This window comes from Chlorella variabilis, assembly GCF_000147415.1.
Source record: "Chlorella variabilis unplaced genomic scaffold CHLNCscaffold_17, whole genome shotgun sequence".
In the NCBI taxonomy this organism is placed as follows: domain Eukaryota; kingdom Viridiplantae; phylum Chlorophyta; class Trebouxiophyceae; order Chlorellales; family Chlorellaceae; genus Chlorella; species Chlorella variabilis.
This window is the reverse complement of record NW_005435071.1, coordinates 565,565-579,282: the sequence shown is the minus strand read 5'-3', so window position 1 is coordinate 579,282 and position 13,718 is coordinate 565,565. Positions and strand designations below refer to the sequence as shown.

The following is a 13,718-nucleotide window of genomic DNA, read 5'->3' as shown; positions in this document are numbered from 1 at the left end:
CGTGGCCGCCCAGCCTCTACTCAGCTTGAGTGCTGCCTCGGCGTGTGAGCCAGCAAGCGTGCTGCCGCTGGTTGCCTGCCCGCAGGAACTCTTGGAAGCGGCCTCTGGGCTGCCCAAGCCGCAGGGCAGCGCCCGGGCCAGCAGCATGCCCGCCGCGGAGGCTGGTGCGACGCAAGATGCCGTGGCAGGTCAGCCGGCGGCAGGTGGCGGCGGTATCGGGCTCAGCAGCGCCGTCCTTCCCAAGCCCAGGCCTCAAAAGGAGCAGCAGCAGCAGCAGCAGGTGGAACAGCAGAAGCCGGCAGCGGGTGCCAAGAGCAAGGGGCGCAAGCGGCGGTGAGGGGCCGCGGCGGCGCTCTAGCCACCACGGCCGCACCGAGGAGGCCACCGGACCAGCGATCCAGTCCAAGCGTTGCTTCCACCGGCGAGTGGCAGCAGCCAGCCATGGCGACCATGCCACCTGTTTCGTTGTTTTCATTCACTGCGAGTGCTGGGAACCGTGCCGCCCATACCTGCCCAACCAACCGTCAGCTGTAGCCACCAACTCTGGCCTGTACCTGCCAACTGTGCCTTGCTTGCCCAGCCAGCCTCTTTTCTGTCCCACCCCGTGGCCTACACTTGATGGCCCTGCCCTTCATTTGATCTGCATGCGTAATGTGCACCGCACTGCTGTTGAGCGAGCATACCCGTATCATACTTTCATGCCTGGCTGCTGCACACAAAGCTCGAATCAGTCTCCTGTAACACCGCTGTGCACAGCTTTCGGGGGAACATGAAGAAAGGCGAGGAGTCCGCTTTCCTAGGAACAGCACCCTGACGGGCTGCGCAATGAGCTGCAGACGCAGGGAAAAGGGACAGGTAGGGTGTTGCGCGGGGCAGCAGATTTGGCTAGATTCTACTGAACGGGAAAGAGCAGCGCCCATCAGTGCAATATTCCAAACACACGGGCGGCCGATGAAAATCTGAAAAAGGTGTTCAAACGGCAGCAGCAGCTGTCTGTCGCATCTGCCGTAGCCATTTGGCCCGCCATTGCAGGTCAGCATGCATCAGAACAGCAGAATAAAGGAGGAATGGAAACATGGGGGGGCAGGAGGAAGAAAGAGGGAGTGGGAACCGCGGCACTGACCCACAGCCGCTCTTGTTTGTTTGCGGGGAAGAGGGGAAGCAAGAAAGCAGATGGCCGCCAGGCATGGGTGTTGTGGCTTGCATCACACCAGCGAGGGGTGAAAGCATTTTGGAGGCGAGAAGTGGTTGTGCGATTGCATTTCAACGATACTCAGCGAAAGGGCGAACTGGGGTTGCTTGTGCTGGCACAGTTGCCACCGCGCCAGCCACTTGCAATTGCTACCCGAGGTCATTGCAGCAGGGCAGGCAGGGGAAGCAGTTGCCGCGCAGGCCGGAGCCGATGCCTTGCGACAGGTCCAGCCCCTGCTGCTCCGCATCCTTGTCTGCCCGCAGCCAGTTGAGCTGCGCAGGGGAGGCAGCGGGGGGCAGTGAGGCGAGGGGAGGCGGGGGGAGATGCTGCCTGAGTGGCGAAGGCTGCGCTCCGGCAGGCCAGGACCTCGCCACCCCTGCCCACCTTTTTCAGCACCAGAAACATTCCGCCGGACAGGCCGCAGGACCAGGCGGCGATGACGACGATGCCCAACACCTGCAGGGAAGCCGGGCGGAAGTGGTACTGGAGGCGTGCTGGGCGCCACCCGGGGTCGGGGTGAAGAAGGGCCCAGGCCGCCCGGCGCTGGCACCCCACAACACGGCCCGGCAGCCCCGGCACAGTCCCATCGATGGCCCCGTGGCGGCGCCAGCCACACACGCCGCCAGCCATGCGCCACCACCCAACCACCCCAGCCAGCCTCGCACCTGCATCCCCAGCTGCTTGCCGCTGCCGCCGTAGAACACGCCCCAGTCGTCGGCATAGCCGTACGCCATCTCAGTTGAGGTCTGCGGGGCGGGGACAAAGGGATACGAAGCAGCGAAGCGGTGGACAGCCGGCTGCGGGTGCAGGTGCGGCAGTGGCTGCATGCGCCGGTGGCCTCGATGCTGCCGCGCTCGGCCCCGGCTCTACCCCAAGGTACAGTAGAGTGGGCTAATTCCCCCTCTCAGAGCTGTCACACATTGCCCGCCCTAGCAAAAGGAATGCAAAAGGAATGCAAAACCTGTTGTACCTGTGTTGCAAAGAAGCCGACAGACAGTAGGCCCCATGCGCCGCAGAAGAAGTGGACCGGGGCCGCCTCCACCGGATCATCGATTTGAAACCTGCGGGGAGGAGGGTGGGTGGAGGTGCGGCAGGGGTGGCCCTCGGATGGGGAACCACGGTGCCAGGAGGCCAGACAGAGGTTAGAGGAGGCTGCAGGGCAGGCGGGCCGTTGGCTCGCAGCCGCCGCAGGTGCCCCATCTCACTTGAGCAGGACCTTGGTGAAGGTGGTGTAGATGAGAGCCCCGATGGCGCCGATGATCACGGCGGCATACGACTGCACCAGCGCGCAGCCGGCGGTGATGGAGACGGCGCCGGCCAGGATGCCTGCAGGGCGGGGTGAGGGGGGCGAGGGAGCCATGTGTATGTGTGCCCACGTGCACGTGCGTGCGACAGTGTGTCTTCATGTTTGAATGCATGTTTATGAGTGAATGTGTGTGTGTGTGTGTGTTCATGCTCCGAGTATTTTGTGTGTGTGTGCTGCACACAGGCACTGCATGATGCATAGGAGAGCGGACGGAGGGAGGTATGCCGCCGCGGAGCACCCACCGTTGAGCAGGGGGCCGATGTCTCCTGGGTTGCCGTTGAGCACGGCCAGGAAGAGGCAGGTGAGGCCGCCGGCACCTGCAGGGGCGGCGGCGCATGGAAGCAAGAGCGCATGAGAAAGGGTTCAGGGCAGGTCTCGTGGGGCGGTAGATGGATGGCAAAGGGGAACACACGCCACCGCTCAAGGGAGGCAAGCAGGCAGGCACGCAAGCGGCCCGGCAGGCGGGCGAGGCTAGGAAGGAGCCGGCAGAGGCCGCCGCCGCTGGCGCTTGCTCGCACCTGTCGCCAGGGTGGTGTTGACTGCCACCAGCGCAGCCACCGACATGCAGCCGTAGAAGCACTGCGTGCTGCCAGCGTTGAAGCCGTACCTGCGGGACAACGGCAGGTGAGCCAAGTGAGGCAAACACACCCCCATGCCCCAAACACCCCACCCATGCCCTGGTGGCCCTTGGCCACAGCACACGGTGCGCACGCAGCAGCGGCCACGGCGGCGGCCGCCCCGCTGCCCAGGCAGGCCCCACCAGCGGTGGCGCCCCAGGCAGGAGGATTGCGGCGCCCCGGCCCGCCCCACGGGCCACGCACCAGCCCAGCCAGAGGATGAACACTCCCAGCGCCATGTTGGCTGGGCTGGAGTTGTCAAACTGGATGACGTGGCCATCCTGCAAGGGGCAGGGAGAGTGGCATGCGCAGCGGACAGAGGCATCAGCAGGGGGAAGAGTAGGGGTTGAGGTCGGGCTCAAGCTGCTGGCAGATCAGGCTCTGCGCTCGCAGTGCACGCCTCGGCGGCGAGGCGGCAGCAGCGGCCGGCAGGCACGAGGTTGGGGCGCCGCCGGCAGCAGCTGCTGCTGCAAGCAGCGCTGCAGCGCCACCCAACAGCAGCGCTTCCAAGCCGCCGCCAACCACCCCTCCCACCCTTGCTCCCACCCTTGCCCGCCCTTGCTCCCACCTTTGTGAATCGGCCCAGGCGGGGGCCCAGCATGGTGGCCCCCACCAGCGCCGCCGAGCCCCCCACCATGTGCACCACGCCAGAGCCGGCAAAGTCCATGAGGCCCATGGTACCGCTGATGAGCGGCACCTTCTGGTCGGAGCCGCAGTCGGGCCTGCGGGGGGCAGGGGCGTGCGTGTGGTTGGCTTGCATTTGGAGTCGGGTGGAGCGTGGAAAAAAAAACGGGAGGCTGGCCAGCAGGGAAGGCGGACAGGCAGGCAGGCGCGTGGGCAGCACGTGGAATCTGCGGGCAGGCAGCGGCAGCACCCGAGACAGGCCTCACCTGCGGTGCGCCGACAGCCAGCCGCTGGGGCTCCACACCCAGTGCACCACCACCGGATAGATGAAGGCAGAGATGCAGGTGGTGTACAGCAGGTACGCCCTGCAGGCAATGCAAACAGTGTCGAAACCAGCAGCAGCCTGGCGCCGGTCTTATAGTAGTATCCCGTCTCCAGCCCACAAACACACACACACACACCACACCACACCACAGCACAGCACAGCGCACCTGAACTTGGTGCGCTCGGCCATGGACCCCGACACGACGGTGGCTGCGGTGGCGGAGAAGGCCCAGCCAAACAGCCAGAAGGTCCAGTAGGTGGGCTGCGAGTTGCTGCCGGCGCTGGCGGAGAAGAAGTCGTGGTAGCCTGGAGGGACGGAGGCGAAGAAAGGGGAGGAGGAAGGGGAGGAGGAAAAGAAAGGATGAGAGGGTGGATGGCAGCTGCGCTGGGCGCTAGAGCAGGCTCATGCTCTGCTCATGCGAGGCACAGGCGAGACCCGGCAGCCGGCCCTGAACAGCAGCAGCCGCCGCGGCAGCCAGCCAGTCGCGGCGGCGCCGCAGCCCCCCACAGCGCGGCCACCAGGCAGGCCCGCGGGCGCACCGATGAAGCCGTTCTCGCCGCACTGGCCGTAGGCGAATGCGTAGCCCACAGCCCACCACGACATGGTTGACACGCAGGCATCTATGACTGCAGGGATGCAGGGAGGTGGGCAAGCCACAGAGCGAGTGAGCGTTTGTGCCTGTGCGGTAGCACAGATGCCGACAGCGGTGTTAGAATGGGACAAGGAAGGGGGGTGTGCGCGAGGCGGTGGCGGCAGGAGCAGTCGCCGCGGACCGCGGCAGGCATCGGCGCACCGTTCTTCAGCAGGATGTTCTTTGTGTTCTTGACTCGCACAGTGCCTGCTTCTAGCAGCGCAAAGCCGCACTGCATGAAGAAGACAAGGAAGGAGCACTGCAGCACCCCTGCAGAGCAGAGGGCACGGTGTGGGTGGGGAGTGCCGGGCAGAGGCGCAAGCATTGAGGGAGGTTAGGGAGCCGCAGGAATGGGCCTCGCAAGGTGGCGGCTGCATGCGCATGCCGATGCCCGGCTGCTACGCCCTGCTGGGCGCCTGCTGCTGGGCTGGCGGGTGCCTCTCCGCCAGCCGAGCGGCGGCGGCGCAGGGGTGTCAATCCAGGCTGGCGCCGGCAGGACACGGCGGCGGCCTGTGGCTCACAGAGCATGGTCAGCTGCTGGTCTAGGTAGCCTCCCAGGTCAAAGGGGTGCACCGTAATGTCCATTAGGCTGGTCGCATTGGTGGTGTTGAGAGCCAGGGTGCCCTGCAGCAGGGTGCGGCCGCCTGCCGCCGCTGCTGCCGCTACGCCCTCCGCCCCGGCGGCCAGCTGCTGGCCGCCGGCTGGGCCCGCCAGGGCGGCTGCCGCCTGACGACTGAAGTCCTCCATCGCTGCTATGCAGAGGAGCGCCGCTAGCTGGCCAGGCACGTGGGTGGGCCCACGCCAAGGACGCGATCGGCACGATGAGCTTGCCCGCCGCTTTCTGCGCTGCTGGGGGCCGCGATGAAGGCGATTGGTGTGCAGAGCAGCAGCAAAGGAGCGGTCTTGGGATTTAGGGCAGCGGGCCACCGACCCTAGTGGACAGACTTGGCCAGCGGGGGGCGAGAGCTAGGCTACGGAGCTGTCTGGAGCCGCAATTGCGATCGATGAGGCTCTGCAAGCGCGATCACTCGTCCGGTAGCTGGCGTGCACCAGGACCACCTCCCTCGGTACAATCCCCCAATGAGCTCAAATCGTTCTGATCGCGCCAGAGGAGCACTCTGCTGATCATGCCAGAAGTGCTGAAGGCGAGAGAGAGAAAATGCCTCGCTGGAGCCCCGACCCCTGTGCTGCGTTGCTCCCCATGCCAGAAGTGCAGACCAATCTCCGCCAGCTGTGTTCCATCAACACGGGGAGGGACGAGGGAGCGGCTGTGCGAGACGGGCAACCCTGCCGCCGGCACCGCCCGGAGCCCCCGCCCGGCGGCACTGCGCAGTCCCTGCTGGCATCTCAGCAAGGCATGCTGCGGCAACAACGGAATGGATTGCGCACAGAGACATGCTCCCACGGCTGGGAAGAAGAAGAGGGGATGCCCGTGCAGCCAGCGGCGCCACCGCCCCGCTCACCTCGCCCGCCGCCTGGCTGCACCCTCTCCCAGCATCCCGCGCGCTCCGCATCCACCTGCCAAGCCTCCCACCCCCACTGCCTCCACATCATGGCTCGGTAGCAAGCAGGCACGCTGCTTACAGCCAGCAGCGGCAGCGGCGTGCGAGCATCGCATGCCAGCATGGCGGGGCAAGTGACCTGCCAAGCCCCGACCCCCTCAGGATCACTACTTCTGCCACAGGGCCTCAATCTCCTCCAGAGTCTTCCCCTTGGTCTCAGGCACGATGGCGTGAATGGTGACCACCGCTCCCACGCCGATGGCGGCAAACGTGAAGTAGGTGGCTGCAGCGGTGGCCCAAGGGATCCAAGGGTCCAGAGGGGAGGAAGGAGGGCATGCGAGAAAAGAGAGTGCCAGCGCAGAGCAGAGCGCACAGGCAGGGGCAAGCACAGCACCGCTACCCTGTGCAGGTCACAGTCTGATGGACCCTCATCCCCAACAGACGCCAGGCACACACACCCACAACCGCACCCCAACCCATGCACGCTTCACCCCTGCCAACACGCTCGTGACCCTGCACACCCATGGACCCACACACCGCCCACCTGCCGGCCCAAACGATTCTGTGATGGTGGGCAGTGCCAGCGACACAAGGAAGTTGGAGCCAAAGTTGGTGAGGGTGGCCAGCGCTATGGCCTGCCCCCTGCACAATCATGGCCGGACGTGAGGGAGGGATGAGATTGCTGACCGCAGGCACCACATGCAGCCGCAGGCAGCGGCCAGCGCCGCCAGCAAACAAGGCTTCCGCCGGCTCGTCAGGCGTCGGCTGCTCCCAACAGCCCGCGGCATGTCCCTTCACTCGCCCACCTGACTTTCAGCGGAAAGACCTCTCCGCAGAGGAGCCAGGAGATGGGCCCAAAGGACAGCTGCGGGCAGACACGGAGCGAGGGAGTGGCAGCAGCATCAGGCCAACCGCCCGAGGGACCGCAGCACGCTCAGCTCCCGGTGCCAGCATTGAGCACGCAGCACTGGAGGTACACACACACACATCTCTCTCTCTCACACACACACACACACCTATCACACATGCGCACGCACACACATCACCACCATCCGCCCACCGCCTCACCTGGTAGCAGCCCACATAGAGCAGCAGCGCCACCAGGTTGGTCCACGCCACCATGTCCTCAGGTACAGGCAGGACGCCCAGCTGCGGGCAGGGCGCGCATACGTGTGGGTGCTGGTGTGGTGGTGGGGCCGGCGGGGAAGGGATGCAACACGCAGCGGACTAGAGCCGTCCTTTGTTCACAAGAGACAGCACAGCACAGCACAGCACAGCACAGCACAGCACAACCCCGCATGTACACAGCACAGCACAGCACCCTAACCCGCGCTACCTGTGCTGTGCCCAGGGCCAGCAGGCTCAGCACGATGCCGCTCACGCCGTACAGCAGCAGCGGGCGCCGCCCCCAGCTGTCCACCGTTGCCACCGCTATGCCTGCAGTGGGTGGAGCCAGGCCAGCATCAGCTGCTGCCCTACTCAGACCTGCCGCCGTGCCGCAAGCCCGGTGTGCCAAGGCAGGCGCTGGCAGGGCGGGGCAGCACCGCTGACTGTTCCCTCTCAAGACAACCAAGCCTGAAGCCTGACCAGCCGGCAGCAACAGTTGCATGCAGTGAGTGGCTCCACAGTCCCTCCACACCCCACCTGTCATGATGAGCTTGAAGAAGCCCAGCACCAGGGACACGCCCGTGGCCTCCTCCGCGCCAGCAAACCCGGCCGCCTGAAACACACACACAAATGGATCCATTTCAACAGGTGGGAGCCGATTCTTTGACGAAAGAATTTCTTTGACGAAAGAGTAACAAGAGAAGGCAGTCACCTGGAAGATCTTGGCTGCGTAGTAGAGCACGCTGGGCTGGCCGGTGATCTGCTGGAAGAGCATGAGGGACATGCCGATGGCGAGCGGGCGGCGGTACCGCGGCCGCAGCAGCTCCGCAAAGTCTGCGGGGCGGCAGGTGGGGAGAGGGATGTGCGTGTGGCGTGTGGGTAGATGGTTGGTGGTGTGGGGTGTGAGGGGCAGCACGCGGCATGCAAGAAGAAGCACTCTGTTGCAGGCAGGAAGGCAGGCAGGCAGGGTCCCCACAGGGGCTGCCGGTCGGCAGACGCCCAGGCGAGCGTGAGTGCCAGTGCTGGCACCCGCGGCAAGGCTGGCACCCGGCACGCACCAAAGGCGCCGCCGCCGCGGGACACAGCCATGGGGCTGGCCGCCATGGCCTCTAAGATGCCGTCCACCTCAGCCTGCGGTACAAGACGAGCAGTACAATGGTACAGGTGCTGGTGCCATGGGGAGCGGCCCACAACTCGAGCAAAGCCCTTGTGAGCCCCCCCCTTCACACACACACCACCGCCTCCCCACCTGCACCACCGCCTCGTTGGCCGTGCGGCCCTTGGCCTTGCGCAGCGCCGCGGATGCCGCCGCGGGGCCCGCCCCGGACAGCAGCAGCCAGCGGGGCGACTCTGGCAGCCACAGCATGCCTGCAGGGTTGAGTGGAGGTGTGCAATGCGCCATGGCTAAGCATGTGGCCTGCGGCTGCCTCTGCCAGGGGCTGCAGCTGGGCAGGAGCCGCCGGAGCCGCAGCGGATGCTGCTGCTGGCCAGGCCCGCCAGTCGCACACGCGCCGAACTGTTTGCTCGGATTGGCTGCCAAGCCAGCCCCACGCGCCGCCACCATCACCGCGGCCAACACACGCTCACCTGCTGCCAGCACCACAGCAGGCGCGGCCGCCAGTCCATACATCCAGCGCCATCCGCCGAGCTGCTCCACAAACACAAAGGAGGCTGCGTAGCTGCAGGCAGGCGAGGGGTCACAGCGGTGGATGGAGGGCGGCAGGCATGGGTGGCAGGCGGGGGGCCAGCGGGCATCGTGGCGGACGGGCAGGGGCCCGGCACCAGCCCAGGGCTGCCAGCACCAACCCTGCAGCTTCCGCTGCTTCGACACGCTTCCAGCGCAGCCCCAGCACCGCACACAACCTGGTCGCCAGTACCGCTCCCCCCTGGCTCACCCCGCCAGGATGCCGCCCACGATGAAAGCTTCCTTGAGGCTGATCAGCAGGCCCCTCACTCGGGCCGGGCTCGTCTCTGCTATGTAGGCGGGTGCTGCGTGCATGGCAAAGCCGATGCCCACCCCATACAGCAGCCGCCCCGCCATCACTGTGGGCAAGCCCGGCGCCAGGGCCACCACCAGCGAGGCAGCGCCTGCGGTGGTGGGGATGGGAGGGAGGCAGTTGCGCGCCAAGGCACGGGCATGGGCGTCAGGCAGCGGGGCCCGGCAGCAAAGCAGCAGCAGCCACGTGTGAACCTGCTGCACTTCTGCACTAAACGGGGTACAAGGGGCACCAGGCGATCAGGGCACATCAGGATTGGCGCCTGCACACCACGCACCGTACAGCGCCGACGCTCCCAGCAGCTCCCTGCGCCGCCCTAGCTTATCGCCATACAGCAGCGCCGCGCCTGCGCCAGCACAGGCCGGCAGCAGAGGGCGGCAGTCGGCACTCGAATGGCTATGGCCGCTCCAATCGGCAGGCACAGCTGCTGCTACACTGCCTGCTGCTGCCCGCCAGGGCATAGCTCACAGCCCATCACCTGAGCCGAGCAGAGCGCCCGCCAGCGACAGGCTGACCACCAGTCCCGACTGGAAGGCGGACAGGCTGTACCAGTCTGTACCGCTGTACTGCTGGCTGGTCATGGACACCAGCGCGCCGCTGGTGGCCCCGATGTCGTACCTGCAAGGTGTACCGCCGAGGCAGGCGGCAGGAGTGGTTGGATGGCGGGCCAAAGGCAGTAGAAGGGGTGGATAATGCAGCACAGCAAGCGGGGCATGGGTACTCGCGCAAAAGCAACGGCCCGGTACCTCCCAAAGCGCACCCAAACAGCAGGCCGCCGATCGCGGGGAAGAGGAAGAGCAGGGACGTGGTTAGCCAGTCCACATCCTCGCCCTCGTGCCCGCCCTGCGGTGCCTGCCGCTTGGCCAGCTGCGCCCGCTCGGGCCGCGGGCGCTGCACGGGCAGCAGCGGCGCGCCCTCCACCTCCAGAGTCTGCCGTGCCTGCAGGGCTCCCAGTGAGCACATAGTATGATGGATCAAGAGGGTTGGGACACCTGTCTGTCCGGATTCACACACCTCCGAGCTGGGAGCACAACCAACCGCCGGCAGAGGCTTGTGGCGCAAGGCACTCAAGCTGCCAAAGAGCGCAGATGCTACGGCCACCCACCTCGGGCTGCTCTGGAGCCAGTGCATCACCCTCTGACGAGGCATGGACGTGGTGGAGGCCAAAGCGCGTGGGAGAGCGCGCTCGCAGCTGAGACGACATGGCGGCGATTGTGGCGGCGTCGGCGGCGGCAATTCTGTGGCTGCCGCCGGCTGCTGCCTGGCGGCGGCGCGGGAGAGTCCTGCGATCATCAATCCGCATGCAGGACGCGCTCAGTGGCAAACCAAGGGGGCGTGTGCTGCACGGGTGCCGAGCAAGCTGCCCCAAGCGTTGCCCCATCCCGCTGCGGCGCCACTCACGGGCTGCGGCGATGGTTGTGCGCGGTATGCGGGGCGAATGCGCGACGCTCTCCTGCTGTGGCCAACAGTGACCCTCTCAGCATCCCACCAGGGCCTGCCATCCCACAAGCGCTGCTCCAGATTGTGTCTATGCATGCTAGCGGGGCGATGGCGAGCCCTACGAGATGCGCCGCCCAGCAGACCACAGCAGCGTCGCTGAGGTGGCGGGGCGGGAGGGCGGGAGGCGGCGCGTGCGGTCAGGCCAGCTGAAGCAATCGCTGGTGGACACTAGTGCACCGAACGATCATGCCGCCGGCTCAATTATGTATGTATCGTTACGTCAAAAAGGGGGGCTACTGCTTCGCAACTACTGCCCGGCTATCAAATAATGGTCTAAAGCTAGACGTTAAAACCGGGAAGTTAAGCCTGTGGAGGCTCTTCCCCACCTTTACCTTTACCTTTACTACTGCCCGGCTACAGAATGTTGAAGCAGGCTGCTAGTGTGCAACGCCCCGTTGCGGCATGCACGTTTTATTTGGGGGCGATTGAAAGAGGAGGGGGGGACGGGCGCCATGGCAAGGCCTTCCACAGCCCTGACGGTGCAGAGGTGAGTAGCACGCAGGGCAGGGGCTGGCAGGCAAGCCAGAAGGAGGCGCCCGGGCTCCACCTGATCCTCAGCCAAGAGCTGGGGGCAGGTGGTCAGGGTCGGGAGGGAGAGAGACATATGAGGAACAGATCTGGGGTATTCAGGGCGTGCAAGGGCACAAGGCGTGGCCAAAATTGGGGGCTGGCGCAAACGTGCTGCCGCAGTCTGATTTACTTGGTGATTGCTGGCATAATCGCTGGGCTGAACTCTTGATGAAGATTCTTGGTGAGCTGTCTTAGCTGCTCGCTGTTGCTGAATGGCGTGCGTTTGTTCCTTGAGGAGGGCTGGGCGCCCTGGGACCTTGCAGCCCCGGGGCAGCAGGCTGGCTCCTGGCGCGGGAATCGGCGGGCTGCCTGCCCTCGTGCTCGCCGCTGCCGAGGGCTGCAAGCTCATGACCAGCAGCTGCCTGCCTCCTCCCGCTCAGCGCAGGCGCAGCTCACTTCAGGAGGTCCAGCTCGATCTTGGTCCTCCAGGGGCACACCATGGTGGCCCACGGGTCGATGACGCGCACAGGCAGGCGCCGGATGCGCGCCTGCTGCTCGCACACCCAAGACACCTCGCCCTGAACCACCAAGCCGCTGCCCTGCACGTGGCACACAAGCCAGCAAGGGGGGCTTGGAGCCGGAGGGGGGGCAGCGGGGGCTTGGAAGCCGGACCAAGCACGCTGAGAGCTGGAGCCAGCGTGCTGCCGGCGACGTTATGGCAAGCGGCGGGCACCTTGGGGCCGATGCAGCCGGCGCCATGCTTGACGGCAATCCACTTGAAGCCGATCTTGGAGCACCAGGTGCCAGCAGGGACGTACTGCTTGCCACGCTGCAATACAGGCAGTGCAAGAGGCTCAAGAGGGCTGGGTTTGGGGGTGGTCAGGCTCTGATAATGAGCAAGATGGGTGGGCAAGCAGCACCAGGCTGATGGCACCGAGCAGACATTAAGAGGCATTCTGTTGGCAGGCGGGCCACAGCTCACCGCAGAGTCAGCCAGCCAGCGCCTGCAGCAAAACACGCGGCGGCGCAGCACAGCAGGCGGAACAATGGCGGGTCAGTGCGCTGCCACAGTTCGAATGACATTGAATAGAAGCACAGGAAAGTAAAGGAATGAGTGCCAGCCGCTCACTCGAGGAAGGTGAACACCACAGACTTGGGCGCCTTCCTGTACCCCGCCGGGCACAGCAGCGTGCCGGGGTTGTACTCGCTGCAGTGAGGTGGGTGGTGTGTGGAATGCTGTCAGCTGCGAGTGCGCTACCGGTGAAAGGAATACTGCCGGTTAGCAGGTGTAGCTGGCCAGTGCAGGGCAGGCAGGTGGCGGTGCGGCGGCGGTGCACTCACACGACCTCCTTCTTGCTGGGGCTGGGGAAGGTCTTCTTGCAGCCCTTGGGCAGCACCGTGGCGGTGCTCATGGAACCGGCGTTGCGCATGTTGTTCCAGCACGGGTTGCTGCAGTGGGCAGCGGTGGTGGGATGCGGTGGGTAGTGTGTCGGGTGGGTGGGGTTGCTGTTTGGGTGTGTAGCAGGCAGGCACACGGGCAGGTATGGCTGATGCGGGCAGGTGGTGGGCAGGTGGCGGTAACCAGGCGCGGTGCCTGCTCACTTCGTGACGATGTTGCACCAGTACTTGCCCTTGCCATCAGTGCAGTGCGGCTTGATTTCTGGGTGGAAAGCAATGAGGAAGCAGGGGCAGTGAGCAGCTGCTCAAGCAGCTCCACTGCTGTCCTTTCCGCCATCCTGGGTGGGAGGGCGCTGCCCGCCACTCACTGGTCTTGTAGTAACGGAGCCCACTGTTCTCGATCATCTGAGGGAAGGCGTCGCAGGCTTGCTCGTGGGCATACTTTTGCCACTGCAAGGCAGCGCAGGTGCGGGATGGCGGCAGCGGCATTCAGGCGGCGGCGTGAGATATGTGTAGGTGAGTCCCACGCACGCTCGAACCCGATGTCGAGCAGCCTGCAGAGGTCCCCCTAACACGTATCAGGAGACCGCACAGTGTCGGGGGGGGCTGCAACACCGAAACTGGCCTGGGGTGTGATAAACGCATCGCATCACTCCTCCCTCGCACCTCCCCGCCTCTCCCTCTTGCTTCTCCCGCTCACCTCTCCAATGCAAACTTCGGCCGCATAGGTCTTCTCCCAACCAGACCGGACATGCCGTTTCCCACGCCCACAGCTCGCCGAGGCCGTCATCTCGCCCACGAGAGCCTCAGCGGCGGCAACGCCCTCGGCATCGGCCAATTGACCGCCGGGAGGGGTTTGCGGGGGCTGGGCGTGGGCGCTGCCCACCAACAGCAGGGCGATGAGAAACACAGACGTGCTCATGTTGGGTGCGAACGAGAAGCAAAGAGCAGGGTGAGGGTCGGGTAGGATTCTGCTTGAAGGGGGGGGGGGGGGGGGGGGGGGGGGGGG

General features: G+C 65.5%; 3 protein-coding genes across 3 annotated transcripts; all 3 read right to left on the bottom strand.

Moving 5' to 3' along the window:
• Window positions 1–1,341: 1,341 nt before the first annotated feature.
• On the bottom strand, window positions 1,342–5,442 carry CHLNCDRAFT_136742 (hypothetical protein; the record flags this gene model as incomplete). Its single annotated transcript, XM_005845509.1, has 14 exons — window positions 1,342–1,464; window positions 1,577–1,648; window positions 1,858–1,938; window positions 2,163–2,253; window positions 2,398–2,518; window positions 2,741–2,815; window positions 3,017–3,105; window positions 3,320–3,396; window positions 3,684–3,837; window positions 4,006–4,104; window positions 4,231–4,369; window positions 4,604–4,690; window positions 4,858–4,965; window positions 5,217–5,442. 14 exons carry the CDS (start codon window positions 5,440–5,442, stop codon window positions 1,342–1,344), a joined length of 1,542 nt encoding a protein of 513 aa, XP_005845571.1.
• Window positions 5,443–6,364: 922 nt separating this feature from the next.
• CHLNCDRAFT_25635 (hypothetical protein) lies at window positions 6,365–10,264 on the bottom strand (the record flags this gene model as incomplete). The annotated part of the gene is made up of 13 exons (XM_005845508.1): window positions 6,365–6,480; window positions 6,742–6,839; window positions 7,004–7,062; window positions 7,266–7,322; window positions 7,525–7,634; window positions 7,842–7,917; window positions 8,017–8,138; window positions 8,499–8,672; window positions 8,892–8,983; window positions 9,200–9,392; window positions 9,579–9,647; window positions 9,780–9,919; window positions 10,062–10,264. 13 exons carry the CDS (start codon window positions 10,262–10,264, stop codon window positions 6,365–6,367), a joined length of 1,509 nt encoding a protein of 502 aa, XP_005845570.1.
• Window positions 10,265–11,763: 1,499 nt separating this feature from the next.
• On the bottom strand, window positions 11,764–13,198 carry CHLNCDRAFT_136740 (expressed protein; the record flags this gene model as incomplete). The annotated part of the gene is made up of 7 exons (XM_005845507.1): window positions 11,764–11,910; window positions 12,045–12,140; window positions 12,294–12,315; window positions 12,441–12,518; window positions 12,653–12,760; window positions 12,914–12,971; window positions 13,078–13,198. 7 exons carry the CDS (start codon window positions 13,196–13,198, stop codon window positions 11,764–11,766), a joined length of 630 nt encoding a protein of 209 aa, XP_005845569.1.
• Window positions 13,199–13,718: the final 520 nt, after the last annotated feature.